General features: G+C 40.4%; 1 protein-coding gene across 1 annotated transcript in view; it reads left to right on the top strand.

Moving 5' to 3' along the window:
• Positions 1–16,269, top strand: part of FUT10 (fucosyltransferase 10) — a 68,653-nt gene extending 52,384 nt beyond the window's left edge. The window contains exon 5 of the mRNA XM_036250078.1: positions 15,365–16,269. Within this exon, the coding sequence (XP_036105971.1) occupies positions 15,365–15,589 (225 nt within the window). The 3' untranslated portion in view covers positions 15,590–16,269. The remainder of the gene's footprint in view (positions 1–15,364) is intronic.
• Positions 16,270–17,442: the final 1,173 nt, after the last annotated feature.

Below are 17,442 nucleotides of genomic sequence, written 5' to 3'. Positions count from 1 at the left end.
CTCTCAATGCTGCGGTTTCTGCCAGACCCCTTACACGCATGCCTCCCAGGCTGCTGTTCTGAAACCTTTCAGTTCACATGCACGTTCATTAACCGCTCTCCTCTCTGATTACTGCTCTTTCTCCTCGTCTTTTTTTTTTTTTTTTTATCCTCACCCGAGGGCATTTTTCCATTTTTTGTTCAGGTAGAGTAGGAGGGGGAGAGAGGAACAGAGAGAGAGAGAAACATCGACGTGAAGGGACACATCGAGTGGCTGCCACCCGCACGACTGACCAGAGCCGGGGACAAACTGCAACCGAGGTACATGCCCTTAGCGGGAACCGAACCCGGGTCTCTCGGGACCGCAGGCCGACGCTCTAACCGCTGAGCCAAACCGGCCAGGGCTCTCCTCGTCTTTTTAATGTATAGAGAATATTCAAAGGATGGGAATAATCCTTAAAAGACTTTCTTTTCTTAAATTATTATACATAAAGTTCTTAGTAATGTACATAAAGTTCTTAGTAATGTCTTCAGAGTTCTAGATGCCTTTAACTTTTGTTTATTTGCTTATTTTTATTCACTTATACTAGGAATGGCCCCACTTTATATATAAATGATTTTTTTATAAGGTAATTTATTGAAAGAAAAATAAAATTTAGTTTTAATTACCTTTGAAATTAAAAAAAAAAAATTAGAGGCCTGTCAGTCCTTTGCCTGACTCCCACATACACATGTTTTATATAAATTCTCTAAAGGCAAACCAATTTTGTTAAATATTTAAATGTTTATTTTAGCTACCATATTGATTTCAGAAAGTACTTTTATGTACTACATGTGTACTACGTAAGCCTTTTTATACTAAGTATGTATATATTTAGACAAATTAAAAATATTTGAAATATTATTTTCCTAACTTTAATTATTATGAAATTTTAAATTATTTTATCTAGTTTTATATAATAACTTTTTACTCATAAACTCATTTATTTTAAGCTGAGTGGCTGGGTCAGCAACAGGAACACTTACTGTTACATCATTCTTCTCAGAAAATGCATCCTGATTTCTAATGACTTCTTTTATGACCTAATCTACAGGGCAACATAACAGCAGAAAACAAGATAGACATACTGCTGCAAAAGCACATGAGAAAGTAGAGACCATATTAATTGCCCATACTATACTGATTATTTATTTTCTAAACATGTCAAGCCTGAAACAGAACTTCTGAGGGTGATGACTTGCCTGCCCTGTATTTCACAGTCCTGAACAGGTTTGGAAATCATACTCAGAGAAAGCGGAAAGAACCACACACACCCGCACTGCTTCCGCACCTCACGGAGCACTTTGGCCTGATTACTGGGGACTGGAAAAGAGGATATAGCAACACTGGTAAACAGCTTTGTAAAAGATGCAGGAGAATACATATATTCCCGCATTTCTAACAGAAACAGCCCACTGCGAGTCTTCAGGGTGCCTGAGGGTGGTGTGATTGATGGGCTTTCCTCCACTACGCTGTTATTCCTCCGAGTGGTGGTCCGTGAGGATGGTTACGAGGCTTTGCTAGCGTTTCAGTGAACTTGCTACCGTTCTCTAATGCTAATGTGCTCATTATTGAAAAGCAAAACAAAACATACCATGACAGTAAATTAAAGGATATTGGACCAGTTGTTTTCATTTGCATTTATTTTACAAGATTTGGTGCAGCTTTTATAAGGCTTGGCTTAAACTACTTAAATATACATTTCTTCACTTTTGCTTTCAGCCAAAGAAAAGCTGAAAGAAATTATTTTATTTCCTTTGTGATTATTTTTTATCCTGCGTTTGATCACAGTTTAAATCATTGTACTTGAATGTAGAAAATATGATTAGAATATCAAAGGCATTTCCCCTTTATTCTACTTCTTCCCCTTCTCCCTCTCGTACACGTACAAACCCAGTACGTTATCTAGTGCTGTGTAAACAATACCACCACAAACGTAGTGGCTTAAAACAACATGTGCTTGGTATGTCACAGCTTCGTGGGTCAGGATTCTGGCCATGGCTTCGCTAGGTGCCCTGGAATGCTGCAATCAAGATGTCAGTCAGGGCTGGGTTCTCATCTGGAGGCTCAACTGGGGGCAAGTCTGCTTCCCAGTTCACATGCCTGTTGGCAGAGTCAATGTTGAGGCTGTAGAACTGAGGGCTTCTGTTCAGGCTAGTTGTAGACTGGAGGCTGCCCTCGGCTTCTGGAGGCCACCCACAGTTTCTTGTGTTGGAGGAAAGCCCCAAAAGTCTAAATTTAGGATCGATTCTGAAGAACTGACATGTAGTCTTTTTCAAATTCATAAGAGTTTTAATAGGAGAAACTTACATACATGGGAAATGCAGCTGACCCCAGTGGGGGCTGGCCAGGAAAAACTCACACCCCTCCCAGGACTGGCTTCCATTTAAAAGGGAGTTAATAACAAGGGTTGATAGCAAAACCAGCTGACAGGTAGGCCTCCCAAGAAAACAAAGAATCACTAAGTTCAAAGAAAAGTTAAAAGATAGTATCAGAAAGTTACTACACTCTCTATGTTTATTAACCTCCTTCCTGGGGACATGACGTTCATCTTGGGGCAGCTTTCTGGTTTTCCAGGTAGTCAGCCATGCGTAAGGTTACAGAGAGTTAAACAGTCACAGGGAGTTCAGCATCTCCCAGACGCCTTTGCTGCTGGGGCCATATTGCGTCTCTAAAGTGAATTCCCCTTCTCTCGTCATGTGGGTTTCCCCATCGTGGCTGCTTACTTCCTCAAAGCCAGCCAGCGACTGAGAGATCCCAGCAAGACCAGTGCTACAATCTTAAATATGTAACCATATACACACAGTTACAGACATCCTCTCATCTTTGCCATATCCAGTTGATTGGAAGCAAGTGACAAGTGAAACCTACTCAAGGGGAGGGGATTACACAGGTCATGACTACCAGCAAGCAGGGATCCTGGGGACATCTTGAGTCTGCCCTCCTGGCGAATCCAAGTAGGCTTATTCTCAGTGTTGTTTGCTTTATTTATGTAGGAGAAAGTCTTTCAGTATTGAAGACATCACCATGAGTTCATTTTAGGCAGTTAAAGAACATTTATTGATAAATACTCCTGTGCTCCAAGAGGCTAAAATAGGAGAGATGGCATGTAATCATGAGAAACATAACTTCGTGGAATAAGAATAAACTTTAAAAAAAATTTTATCTTGATTGTTGGAAGTATTACAGATGTTCTTCCTCCTCCCCCTCCTCCATTGACACCCTCCTCCCCTGGGATACACTTTTAAAAAATAGCTTTATTGAAGTGCAGTTGATGTTCAATAAACTGCATATATTTAAAGGGTACAATTTGATTAGTTATGACATGTACATATACCTGTGAAGTTACCACCACAGTTGAGATGACGAACATTTCTGTCATCCCTCAAATGTTTCTTCATGTCTCTCTCACCCCTTGCCTCAGGCACCCATCTGCTTTTTGTTACTTTTGACAAAAAAGCTTAGGCAGTTTTCTAGAATTTTATAGAAATGGAATCATGTAATGTGTACTCTTTGTGCCTGGCTTCTCTCACTCTGCATGATAATATCGACATTCATCCACTGTGTTGAGACACATATTAGTAGTCCATTTCTCTTTGTTCTGAAATTTGGACCTGCTGATGGACGTTTGAGTCGTTTCCAGTTTTTGACTCTTACAAATAAAGCTCTATGGACATTTCTGTAAAAGTCTCAGTGAGGATGTATGCCTTCATTTCTCTTCTGTAAATACCTAGGAGTGGAATTGCTAGAACATATGGTGGATGTATGTTTAACATTTTGAGAAACTACTAAACTGTTTTCCAGAGTTGTTCCATTGTACAGTCCCACCAGCATTGGATGAGGGTTCCAGTAACAGTTGGTGTGGTCAGTTTTTAAATTTTTGCCATTCTGATGGGTGTTTAGTGGTATCTCACCGTGGTTTAACTTTCATTTCTCTAGTAGCTAATGATATTGAATATCTTTTAATGGTTTATTTTTCATCAGTACCTCCTTTGGTAAAATGTCTCTTTAAATCTTTTTCTTATTTTTTGAAAATTGAGTTGTCTTGTTAATCTTGAGTTATAAGAATTCTTTATATATTTTGAATATAAGTCATTTGTCAGTTTTGTAATTAACAGAAGTTTTCTTCCAGACTGGGGTTTCTTTTTAAATTTTATTTTAAATTACAATTTACATTCAGTATTATCTTTTAATTTTCTTAACAGTGTGTTTTGAAATATAAAGTTTTTAATTTTTTTTTTAAATCCTCACCCGTGGATATTTTTCTATTTATCTTCTGATAGAGTGGGAGAGAGGGAGAGCAGGGTAGAGAGAGGGAGAAGGAGAGAAACATCAATGTGAGAGGGACACATTGACTGGTGTCTGCCTGCATCACCCCGACCAGGACTGGGGATGAACCACAACCAAGGTACATGCTGGTGATCAGAATTGAACTGGGACTCTTTGGTCCGATGGCTAATGCTCTAACTATGGAGCCAAATCGGCCAGGGCTGAAGTTTTTAATTTTGAAAAAGTCCAGTTCATCATTTTTTCCTTTTGTAGTTTATGCTTTTTTATGAACTGTTTAAAAATCTTTGTATAACCCAAGGTTGCTAAGATTTTCTTCATTTTTTCCCCCCCTGAAATTTTGTAGTTTTAACTTTTATGTAGTCCTATCATCCATTTGGAGTTAATTTTTATAATGTATTATGCTGTAAGAGTTGAGGTTTGTTTACTTAGATATTTATATCCTCACCATTTGTTGGAAAGATTATTCTTTCCTGCTTGAATTACTTTGGCTTCTTTTTCAAATATTAATTGTTGAATATATGTATGGATCAATTTCTGGACTGATCAGTGTTTGTATTTGAGTTTTGAAATGAGGAGTATCAATCTTTCAATGTTCTTTTTTAAAAGACAAGTCAATTACTAGACTTAGTGTGCTGATCACAGGCATATAAATGTTGAATCATATATTGTACACCTGAAACTAGTATAATATTGCATACAACTATATTTAAATAATAATAAAAATCATTAGAGTAGTCTTTTACTTTCTGCTTTTTCTCCTTCCCAGAAGCACTCATTTACCTCTACAAATAGCTAATTATTTTGGTATTTACTCAGTGTTTTTAAATAACCTGCTTATACAGTATTTTTAAATATTCAGTGTTTGTGTGATTATGACTACCTTGTTTTATACTATCATTGGTTTCCCTTGTCTATACAGCTTTCTGTTTCCCTCTGGTTATAATCGTCTTCTTGTTCGATTATTCTTCTATGTACTTATCATTAATTTAATTCTTGTTGATTGTCTAAATCTCCTTTGAAGAGGTTCAGATATACCAGTCCTCCAGTTCATTTCATCTCCTTGAAGCAGCCTCACAGCGCATCCGACACTCCAGGAGGCGCTGGCTGCCTTCCGCATGGGGAGCGGCAGCCTGAACTCCCTCCCCCCCCCCCCCCCAGCACTTTGGGAATTGCCTTTGTTGTCTTTTCCTCCTGTTGACACCTCTGTTTCCTGTAGGCTTTTCTCCCTTTTTCTTGGTTTGCTCTCTTGCTTTGGTTCATGATACCCCCGTAAATCTTCCTGAGAAGGGGGATATGGGTGATATCTGAAATGTCTTCATTCTACTGTAATATTTAAGCAATAGTTTAGCTGAGTGTAATCTACTAAAATGGACATCAGTTTTTCTCAGAATTTTGAAGGCAAATTTGGTGGCCTTTTAAAAAAAAACTTTGAATTTTGAAGTGATTTATTTGTTTTTTATTTTTATTTTTTATTTTTTTTAAAATTAATTTATTTTTTATTAATTTTTGCTACAGATGTTTCTCCTTTTTTCCCCCACTGATTTCCCCCCCCACACACTGTCCCCAGTTTGTTGTCCATGTCCACTGTTCATGCATACATGCATATAAGTTCTGTGGTTTATCTCTCCCCCACCACCCCCTCTTCTGCGGATTGTCAGTCTGTACCCCACTTCCACGTCCCTGGGACTACCCCATTTCTCAGACTGTTATGTTCATTATATTCCACAAATAAGTGAGATCATATAATATGTGTCTTTCTCTGTTTGGCTTGTTTCACTTAGGATGATACTTTCCAGGTCCCTCCATGTAGTCTCAAAGGATAAGAGATCTTTCTTTCTTACAACTGCATAGTACTCCATTGTGTATATGTACCACTGCTTTTTTATCCATTCGTCTACTGATGGACACTTGGGTTGTTTCCAGATCTTAGCTATTGTAAATAGTGCTGCTACAAACATGGGGGTACATATATTCTTCCTGATTGGTGTTTCAGGCTTCTTAGGGTATATTCCTAGAAGTGGGATCACTGGGTCAAATGAAAGTTCAATTTTTAATTTTTTGAGGTAACACCATATTGTTTTCCATAGTGGCTGCACCAGTCTGCATTCCCACCAGCAGTGTACTAGAGTCCCCTTTTCTCCACACCCTCGCCAACACTTGTTGTTTGATGATTTGTTGATGGAGGCCATTCTGACAGGTGTGAGGTGATACCTCATTGTTGTTTTAATTTGCATCTCTCTGATGATCAGTGATGATGAGCATTTCTTCATATGTCTCTTGGCTATTTGTATGTCCTGTTTGGAGAGGTGTCTATTTAGTTCCTCTGCCCAATTTTTAATTGGCTTTTTTGTCTTTCCTTTGTTGAGTTGTATGAGCACTCTAAATATATATTGGAAATGAACTCCTTTTCTGATATATCATTGGCAATTATGCTCTCCCATACAGTGGGTAGCCTTTTCATTTTGATGATTGTATCTTTCGCTGTGCAGAAGCTTTTTAGTTTGATGCAGTCCCATGTGTTCATTTTCTCCTTTGTTTCTATTGCCTTAGGTGATGTATCAGTGAAAATTCTGCTGTGTATGATGTCTGAAATTTTGTTGCCTACAGTTTCTTCTAGGGTTTTTATGGATTCATGAGTCACATTTAAATCTTTTATCCATTTTGAGTTTATTCTTGTGTAGGGTGTAAGTTGATGGTCTAGTTTCATTTTTCTGCATGTAGCTGTCCAATTTTCCCAACACCATTCATTAAAGAGGCTGTCCTTGCTCCACTGTATGCTCTTGCCACTTTTGTCAAATATTAATTGAGCATATTGCCTTGGGTCCATTTCTGGGTTCTCTGTTCTGTTCCACTGGTCTATATGCCTGTTCTTGTGCCAGTACCAGGCTGTTTTGATTATGGTGGCTTTGTAGTATAACCTGAAATCTGGTAATGTGATCCCTCCAACTTTGTTCTTCCTTTTCAAGATTGCTGTGACTATTCGAGGTCTTTTTTGGTTCCATATGAACTTTTGAAGTACCTGTTCTAATTCTTTGAAGTATGCCGTTGGTATTTTGATGGGGATTGCATTGAATCTATAGATTGCTTTGGGTAATATGGACATTTTAATGATGTTAATTCTCCCAATTGATGAACAGGGTATGTGCTTCCACTTTTTTATATCTTCCTCTATTTCTTTTTTCTTTCTTTTTTTTTTTTATCCTCACCTGAGGACATTTTTCCATTTTTTGTTCAGATAGAGTGGGGAGGGAGAGAGAGAGAGACAGAGAGAAACATCGACGTGAAAAGGACACATCGAGTGGTTGCCATCCTCATGACCCAACCAGGGGCAGGGACAAACCGCAACCGAGGTACATGCCCTTAGTGGGAACCGAACCCGGGCTTCCCTGGACCGCAGGCCGACGCTCTACCGCTGAGCCAAACCTGCCAGGGCTCTATTTCTTTTTTCAATGACCTATAGTTTTCTGCGAACAGGTCCTTTATTTCTTTGGTTAAGTTTATTCCTAGGTATCTTAATTTTTTTACCGCAATGGTAAATGGGATTGTTTTCTTAGTTTCTCCTTCTGTGAGTTCATCATTGGTGTATAAAAATGCTGTCGATTTCTTGACGTTAATTTTGTATCCTGCTACTTTGCCACATTCATTTATTAAGTCTAGTAAATTTTTGATGGGGTCTTTGGGGTTTTCTACGTACAGTATCATGTCATCTGCAAATAATGACAGTTTTACTTCCTCCTTTCCAATTTGGATCCCTTTCATTTTTTCTTCCTGTCTGATTGCTGTGGCTAAGACTTCCAGTACTATGTTAAATAAGAGTGGCGAACGTGGGCATCCTTGCCTTGTTCCTGTTCTTAAGGGAAATGCTTTTAGTTTGCCTATTGAGTATGATGTTGGCTGTAGGTCTTTCATACATGGCCTTTATTATGCCTAGTATGATCCCTCTATTCCCACATTGCTGAGCGTTTTTATCAGAAATGGATACTGGATTTTGTCGAAGGCTTTTTTGGCATCAATTGATATGATCATGTGGTTTTTATTCTTCATTTTATTTATGTGGTGTATCACGTTTATTGATTTGTGAATATTGTACCAGCCTTGCATCCCTGGGATGAATCCCACTTAGTCATGGTGGATAATTTCTTTGGTGTATTGCTGGATCCCATTTTCTAGTATTTTGTTCAGGATTTTTGGCATCTATATTCATCAGGGATATTGGCCTATAGTTTTCTTTCTTTGTAGTGTCTTTTTCTGGTTTTGGAATTAGAATTATGCTGGCTTCATAAAACGAGTTTGGAAGTCTTCCTTCTTCTTGAATTTTTTGAAATAGTTTGAGGAGAATGGGTATTAGTTCTTCTTTGAATGTTCGGTAAAACTCCCACGTTAAGCCATCCAGGCCTGGGCTTTTGTTTGCTGGGAGAGTCTTGATTACATCTTCAATTTCTTTTGTTGTTATTGGTCTTTTCGTTTTCTATCTCTTCTTGGTCCAGCTTTGGGAGACTATGGTTTTCTAGAAAGTTGTCCATTTCACTTAGATTGTCGAATTTGTTGCTATATAATTGTTCATAATAGCTGTTAAGGATCTTTTGTGTTTCTGTGGTGTTGGTTGTTACTTCTCCTCTTTCATTTCTGATTTTGTGTATTTGGGTTCTCTCTCTTTGTTTCTTGGTGAGTCTAGCTAAGGGTCCATCAATCTTGTTTATCTTTTCGAAAAACCAGCTCTTTGTTTCATTGATCCTTTGAATTGTTTTTTGGTCTCTATGTCATTTATTTCTGCTCTGATCTTTACTATTTCCTTCCTTCTACTTGCTCTGGGGTGTTCTTTTTGTTTGCTCTCTAGTTCTTTAAGTTGTGAGGTTAGATAGTCTATTAGGGATTTTTCTTGTTTTTTGAGGTAGGCCTGTAGTGCTGTGAACTTCCCTCTCAGAACTGCTTTCGCTGCATCCCATAGATTTTGTGTTGTTGTGTCTTCATTTTCATTGGTTTCCATAAAGTTTTTATTTCTTCCTCAGTGACCCATTCATTGTTTAATAACATGCTATTTAGCTTCCATGTGTTAAAATGTCTTTGTATGTTCTTCTTGCAATTGATTTCTAGTTTCATGCCATTGTGATCTGACAAGATGCTTAATATGATTTCAGTCTTCTTGAACTTGTAGAGACTTAGTTTGTGCCCTAACATGTGGTCTGTCTTTGAGAATGTCCCATGTGCACTTGAGAAGAGTGTGAATTCTGTTTTGGGGTGTAATTCTCTGTAGATATCTATTAAATCCATTTGGTCTAGTGCTTCATTTAGAGTCTCTGTTTCTTTACTAATTTTTTGTCTATAGGATCTATCCAGTGATGTCAGCAGGGTGTTGAAGTCCCCTGCTATGATTGTATTGCTATTGCTTTCACCTTTGAAGTCCTCCAGAAGATTTTTAATATATTTTGGTGCTCCTATATTGGGTACATATATATTTACCAAGGTTATATCTTCCTGTTGGATAGATCCTTTGAATATTATGTAGTGACCTTCTTTGTCTCTAGTTATGGCCTTCATTTTGAAATCTATTTGATCAGATATGAGTATTGCTCCCCCAGCTTTTTTTTTTCCTTTCTATTTGCTTGGAAGATTATTTTTTCCATCCCTTCACTTTCAACCTATGTGAGTCTTGTTGTGAGGTGGGTCTCTTGTAATCAACATATAGATGAGTGATGCTTTCTTACCCAGTCAGCTACTCTGTGTCTTTTTATGGGAGCATTCAATCCATTTACATTTAAGGTGATTATTGATATGTACTTATTTATTGCCATCTTTGTTTAGTTGGTTCTATTTTTCTTCCCATTTCTCCTGCTAATTACAGCAGTCCTTTTAACATTTCTTGTAGTGCTGGTTTGGTGCTAATGTATTCCCTTAGCCTTTTTTTGACTGGGAAGCTCTTTATTTGACCTTCTATTTTGAATGATAGCCTTGCTGGGTAGAGTAGTCTTGGATTCAGATCCTTGTTTTCCATGACCTTGATTACTTCATGCCATTCCCTTCTGGCTTGTAGTGTTTCTGTTGAAAAGTCAGCTGAGAGCCTTATGGGGTTTCCTTTGTAGGTAACCTGTAGCTTCTCTCTTGCTGCTTTTAGGATTCTCTCTTTGTCTTGAATTTTTGGCAGTTTGATTACTATGTGTCTTGGTGTGGGCCTGTTTGGGTTCTTCTTACTTGGGGCTATCTGTGCTTCTTGAACTTGAATGCCTTCTTCCTTCACCAAATTAGGAAAGTTTTCTGTCACTATTTCTTTGAATATATTCTCTAACCCTTGCTCATTTTCTTCTTCTTCGGGGACTCCTATGATGTGAATATTATTGCATTTCCAGTTGTCCTACAGTTCTCTTAAGCTGTCTTTCTGTTTTTTAATCATTTTTTCCTTTCAGTTTTCTGATTGGTTGATTTTTTCTACCCTGTCTTCTAATTCACTGATCCGGTCCTCAGCTTCCTCCTCTGCTTTTTAGACCTTCCAATGTGTTTTTTCATTTCTGATATGTCATTTTTTATCTCTTCTTGGTGGTTTTTAATTTCCAATTGGCTTATTTTCAACATCTCTATGTCCTTACACATGCTGTTGAGCTTCCTCAAGATCATGGCTCTGAATTCTAGTTCTGTTAACTTGCTTAACTGCACCTCATTTATCTCATCTTTGGTAGAGGTCTCTTGTTTTTTCATTTGGATTTTGTTTCTGTGTTTCACCATTTTGGCTATCACAGTGGGCTTTGGAGTCTGCCAAATTTTCTCTGTGGGTGTTGGTGTTCTGCTGTTTGTGGCTCCCTCTCCTGGGTTTGGATGAGGCAGGGAGGACCCACTTTAAACACCACTGTCAAGTCTTAACGTTCCTGGTTAGAGTTGCTAGCCCAGGGAATGGTAGTTATCCTCTAACTTTTTTTGCCTGGAGGCTATTAGTAGAGGTCACCTGAAGAACCATGGTTTCTGAGTTGCCTGAAAAACTCCCTCAGGTGTGCAGTGTAAGAGGATTTCCGAGGGTGGGGCAGATGCTGGTTGTTAATGGACCTCAATTAGCATTTTAATGGCCACCAGGTGGGGTTGAAGCTCGGAGGGAGGGGCCTCTGCCTCTCCCCAGGGCCCTGGGAAGGAGTAAGATGACCACAGTCCTGTGTGGCTGCACTCAGCAAAAGCTCTGAGCACCCTCCAAATCCTGAGTGCCCCACACAGTTTCAGTCCAGTCTGCCTTCCCTCTGCCAGAGTCCAAGGTGAGTGGGTGCTGCCAATTTAGCCTCTGTCCAGACTCTGCGTGGAGGAGCTGCCTGGGACTTTAGCCCGAGGGCGCTGCTCCCAGCTAAGGGCGGCTGAGTCTGCAGCACCAGCCGAGGGCATAGCTCCCAGCGTAGTTCGCCTGACTCAGCCACGGTCGCTGGACACAGCCGAGGTGGCAGCAGCTTCCAGCCGAGTCCCCTGGTCCCAGCCAAGTCTGCTGGTCCCAGCCCAGGCCGCTGCGGACTGTGGGCTCCCGGCCCCCTCTCGTGTCCTCGCAGAGCTACCAGGATTGATTCAGTGTCCCTGGTTATGTGGTCTTCCAGGCTGCCTTTCGGTTGCTCCTTCCTGACGATTTGTCTTTATTTTCGTTGTAATTCCAGTTTGGTCCTGGGAGATGGTCTGCGTAGCTCCATTCACCCCACCGCCATTTTTTTTGTCCTGAAATGATTTTAGATCGACAGAAGAGAGTTAGACATCTAGTACAGAATTCCCATACCCCCTTCACCTGGCTTCCACTAATGTTATTTCCATAACTATGGCACCTTTGTCAACACTAAAAAATTAATATGGCACACTACAGAGTTGCACCAGCTTTTTCACTAATAGCCTTTGTGTGTCCCAGCGTTGATTCCAGGATCCCAGGTGGGAGTCAGTCATCACGCCTCTTTTCTCTCCTCCAGTCTGTGATGGTTGCTCATTCTTTCCTTATTTATAATAACTGACACTTTTGAAGAGTACTGGTCTCTACATAGGGGTCTTCTGATGCTTTTTCGTGTTAAGACTTGGGTTTTGGATTGGGGGAAATAATGCCACAGAAGAGAAAGGGCCCTGCTCATCCCATCGTATCAGGAGATGCATGATATCAACATGACATTACTGATGATGTTAGCACTGATCACTTGGTTAAGGTGGTATCTGAGAGGTTTTTCCACTGTGAGGTCACTAATTTTCTCTTCCTACCAAGGTAGTCATTAAGTCCAGCCCACACTCAAAAGGAAGGGAATTAGGCTTCACCTCCTCAAAAGAGCAATATCAAATAATTTGTGAAACATATATTAAAACTAGCATCATAATTATGGTGATATTTTGAGGCTGTACAAATACCCTTTTTCTCCTTAAAGTTTTACGCACTGATGTTAACCTTCATCACTGAATCTCACCATTGCCTTTTCACTTCCAGTGTTAGTCAGGAAATCTGAAACTGTCCTAAGAATTAGACCTTTTCTCTCAGGGTGATGGTAGAATCTCTTCCTTCTTCCTCGTATTCTGAAATTTCATAAAAATGTACTTTGGAAAGAGACTGTCATCCTGAGCTCCCAGTGGGCCCTGTCTGTCTGAAACTAGGTCCTTCAATTTGGGGAAAATTTATAACTTTAAAAATTATTTCCTTGGATATTCCTTTCCCTTTCTACTCTCTCCTTTGGGACTCTTAATATTTGCCAATTGGTCCTCTGAGACTGGCCCGCTAATGTTAAATAACCAATCAGGTGGTTCGATATTCAGATTTTTTTTTCCATTTCTTTATCTTTTTCTTCTAATTTAGGGAATATATCTCAACTTTGTCTTTTAACCCCTCATTAATTCTTTAATTTCTGCTATTATATATATCTAACTTCTAAGATCTCATTTCTTTTGGTCCTCTTAATATTTCCTTTGCTGGTACCTGATTCTTTTTTGGTTGATCTCTCTCTCTCTTTCTTTCTCTCTCAGTTTTCTTAAATTTTCTTCTTGCCTTATCTCTATTTTTCATTTTGGTAACTTTTCTTGGATTATTTGTGATCTTGGTAACCTGTTCCTATTAGGGTGGTTTGATTGGCAGCTCTGAGTAGTGTATATTGGCTGTGAGCTTCATCGTAGGGTGATATGGCTAGGTGGATTCCTTAGGGAATATCTGAGTTACGTCCTCCTGGACATATCACGTTCCCCAGAGAGGGCTGTTCATTTTCCTGCCTGGATTGCAAGTGGCTGCCAGCGTTGTGGGGATGAATTGTAGGGAAAGAGCAGGAGGGTCTCAATATCTGATATTCCCATGTTCACTGAATTCTTCTGTTTATAGTGTCACACCACTGCCCTCAGCTTTGCCTCATGTTCTCCAGGTTAAAGATTTTGTGTTGTATTTCTTTGGGGAATAAACCTCTAGTCTCTTGTCAGACAAGGAAGAGGAAGACATTTGGTCACGAGGAGAAAAGGAAGGAATCTGATTATCTGACTACTTTGTAAGCAAATTTTCTATGGACTCTCTTCCTTTATTTTGCTACCCCCACTCTCAGGGGTGTCGTCTGGTGCCTCCTGAACCTTTAGGGCTCTGCGGTATAAAGTAGACTGACTCCAGCTCATCCCACTGCTGCCTATGTTTTTCTTTTATTATTATTATTATTATTATTATTTTTAATTCTTACCTGAGGACATTTTTCTATTTATCTTCAGATGAAGTGGGAGGGATGAAGAGAGAGAGAGAAACATCAATGTGAGAGAGACACATCGATTGGTTGCCTCCCCCACAACCCTGACCAGGGCTGCAGACAAACCTCAACCAAGGTACATGCCCTTGACCAGAATTGGAACCCGTGACTCTTTGGTCTGCAGGCCAACACTCTAACCGCTGAGTCAAACCGGCCAGGGTTGCCTTTTTCTTTAAAAAAAAAAAGAAAGAAATGTTAAATGTTTTACTACTTTTCCATCTGCCTTTCATTCTCTTACATTTGGTTACTCTTCTGCCCTCTCCCATTCTCCTGGTTCTTACAGGTTAGTGTCTTTGTAGAATAATTCTTTTACTCTCATTTTAATGGTGTTTCAGGAGGGAATGAAATTAGATGTGTGTGTATTCAATCTGCTATTCTGGAGATTTCTGTCTTCCTCTCTCTCTTGCTTTCTCACTCATTTATTTCCTTCCCTCTCTTAGAAATGATCAGAGGGCCAAATACGGAAAGGGTCTTGTGGGCCATTGTAAGGACTTTGACTTTATCTTGCAATGCAAATAGCTATTGAATTGAGCCTGCAGTGAATCAAGGCTGGAGCCAGAAAGACTAGTTAGGAGACCATGGAAATCACCAAGAGCTTGGACCAGGCTCATTGCGGTGCAGGTCTTTGTAAAAGCATTTTGAAGGCTGGGAGGTCTTATGCAAATGTCAGGTGTTACTGTTTTGTGCAAACATCTTAGTGTAGGGGACAGTTGAGTGCAGTGGAAAAACAAGGGGCTAAATGTACATGTGGCAATGTGAATACATGTAAAAACAGTACTTGGTGAGACAGTAACAAACAGAATGAGATATATAATAACACATAAGTAAATTAAAAGTAAATGCCCAGAAAATGAAAACACATGAAAAAAAAAAGATTAAATTTAAATACAAAGAACTGTATTAAATGCTAAAATGTTTGGGGAGAAGGGTAGTGGCAGTGAGCTATAAGGGAACCGGAAATGAATAAATCACTAAACAAACAGCAGAGGGAGAGGAGCGAGTCAGAATCTGGAGAGCTAGGTTCAATCGGGGGTATAAACTGATGTAACTTTGTGGAGTTCTGGTTGTCACCTCTGTAAAATGGGGTAGCAGCGTCCAGTTGTTTGCCATAAGAATTAAATGAGACAGTCTGTGTACAGTGCTTAACAAAGTGTCCAGTGCACAGAATATTTTCAATAAATGTTAGATATGTTCCATCTCCTTCAACTAGTCAACAGTACAACTACTGAGACATGACCGAGTGAAGATATTTTCTTTAGGGAAAATACGTGCAGGGTTTTGTTATTGTGAGGCGGGAACACGGGACTTGGCTTCCTTATCAGATGTTTTAATTCTGTTTTCCCCTTCCCTCAATGCAGGGCTTACCACCCAAACGATGGAAGGCAGAAGTCACCCACCTGAGCTGCCCAGAGCCCGCCGAGTTTGCTTTCTCACCCGTGGCCCCACACGGGAGCTCTCTGCAACAGATGTGGGTACCCAGCTTCCAGCAATCCAAGAAAGAAGCCCAGGCCCTGAGGTGGCTGGTCGATAGGAATCAAAACTTTTCCGTTCAAGAGTTTTGGGGCCTAGTATTCAAGGACTAATTTTTAAAAATATCAGAATGATATAGACTACAAAATTCTTAAGGTTTATTTTCTAGGTTGCCTTAATATCTGGATATACTAGCTACTCTGTTTATCCTGTAGGATAAGGATTGCTGCAGTACTCACAATGAGCCCTATGAAATCACAGATATGAATGATCCTTAGGGGTCACCTCTATATTTTTTTATACTCAAAAGGTAAATACGGTAGTTCCCCCTTATCTGTAGTTTTGCTTTCCCTGGTTTAAGTAACCCACAGTCAACCGCAGTCTGAAAATATTAAATGGAAAATCCAGAAATACACAATTCCTATGTTGTGAGCGAGGCGCCCTTCTGAGTACCGCGATGAAATCTCGCGAGTTCTCTCCGCCCGGCCGCCCGTGGCTCATCCCTTTCTCCAGCATCTCCCGCTGCAGACGCGCTCTGCGTGTCAGTCCCCCACCAGAGGCTCAGTCACCACGCCGGCTGTCGGGTGTCAGTGCTCGCAGTCAAGTCACCCGTATTTTAGTTACTAATGTCCCCAGAGTGCGAGAATGGTGATGATGACAACTGGGAGGTGCCACAGAGAAGCCGTACAGGGCTGCCTTGCAGTGAAAAGCTGCAAGTTCTCGACCTAAGACTTTTATCATCTCACGTCAAAAGAAGGGTAAGTGCAGTACAAGATATTTTGAGGGAGAGAGAGACCACCTTCACGTAACTTTTATTACAGTATGTTGTTATAATTGTCTTATTTTTATCATTAGTTACTATTGTTAATCTCTTACAGGGCCTACTTTATAAATTAAACTTGATCACAGGTGTGTATGTTTAGGAAAAAACATGGTATATGTAAGGTTTGGTGCTACCCGTGGTTTCAGGCATCCACTGGGGGCCTTGGAATGCATCCCCCGTGGCTGAGGGGGACTACTGCATTTCTCATGGACGCTGGTCACCTTCGGTTTACATGTCTGGACCCATTACCTGCTGCCTCTGTGGAAGCTCACCTAATGTAGAGGGAGTGCTGTCCTCGCTGAAAGGGAGGCGGAGGGTGTGGCTTTGGATTCTTGATACTCACCTCACCATTTGCAGTTTATTGGTGTTTGGCAAACTCAGTGTCCTGATGCTGAACGTGAGCATGAAGTGCATGGGGATTTGGCAATGAAAGGTTCCTTCTGTTGGTTTACAGGGAAGTAAGTGAGTAATGAAAGCTGTGTGCCGTTTATCCATCTACTCTTCAAGCTGAAAGAACATGGGCACATCTCTACCTTCACCATACTCTCAGTCACCTCTGTAACTTTTCTTGGTTTCATTTTGCCCTTTTCCCCCTACCCCCTGCAAAGCAGAATGTCTTGTGAAGATGTTTCTCTTTCTTGTGTGTTGTGATCAGTGAGATGTTCCCAATTGTCCTTTACACTGCTGAGCAGAATAATAAGTGTATGATTTGGGCTGGACAGCCTGTACATTTTGATCAATGAGAGGGTAGAAGTGAATGGCCCCAGGAACTCCAATTATGTTGAAGCTGATTTGTCTTTTCTTAGGATGAAATACAACCTGTCATGGGGGGCAGCCCCATTGGTTTGTGAGCATTCCCTGTCATTGCTGATCCTGTCACCGACCAAGTTCGGCTGCTTTGTCTAGAGCATCTGCTGGAGCCCCGTGAAAGACAAGGAGAAAACACGTGCTCTCATGTTCTAGACGATGCTGAAGCCTGGTGCCACCCTGTGTGCCATGGCTTTGGTACTTTTTACTGTGAAAAGATGTAAGCTCCAGGGGACAGGAAGAGTCGCTGACACTCTTGTCCCTGATGTGGCATGATGGGGACATTTAGGGGGCTCCTGCAGCACCAGCTTCCCTTTTATCACAGGCCAGTGGCTT

This window comes from Molossus molossus, unplaced genomic scaffold (genome assembly GCF_014108415.1).
Source record: "Molossus molossus isolate mMolMol1 unplaced genomic scaffold, mMolMol1.p scaffold_m16_p_9, whole genome shotgun sequence".
Taxonomy (NCBI): Eukaryota; Metazoa; Chordata; class Mammalia; order Chiroptera; family Molossidae; genus Molossus; species Molossus molossus.
The sequence above is the reverse complement of the archived record's forward strand: the minus strand, read 5'-3'. Positions and strand labels throughout refer to the sequence as shown.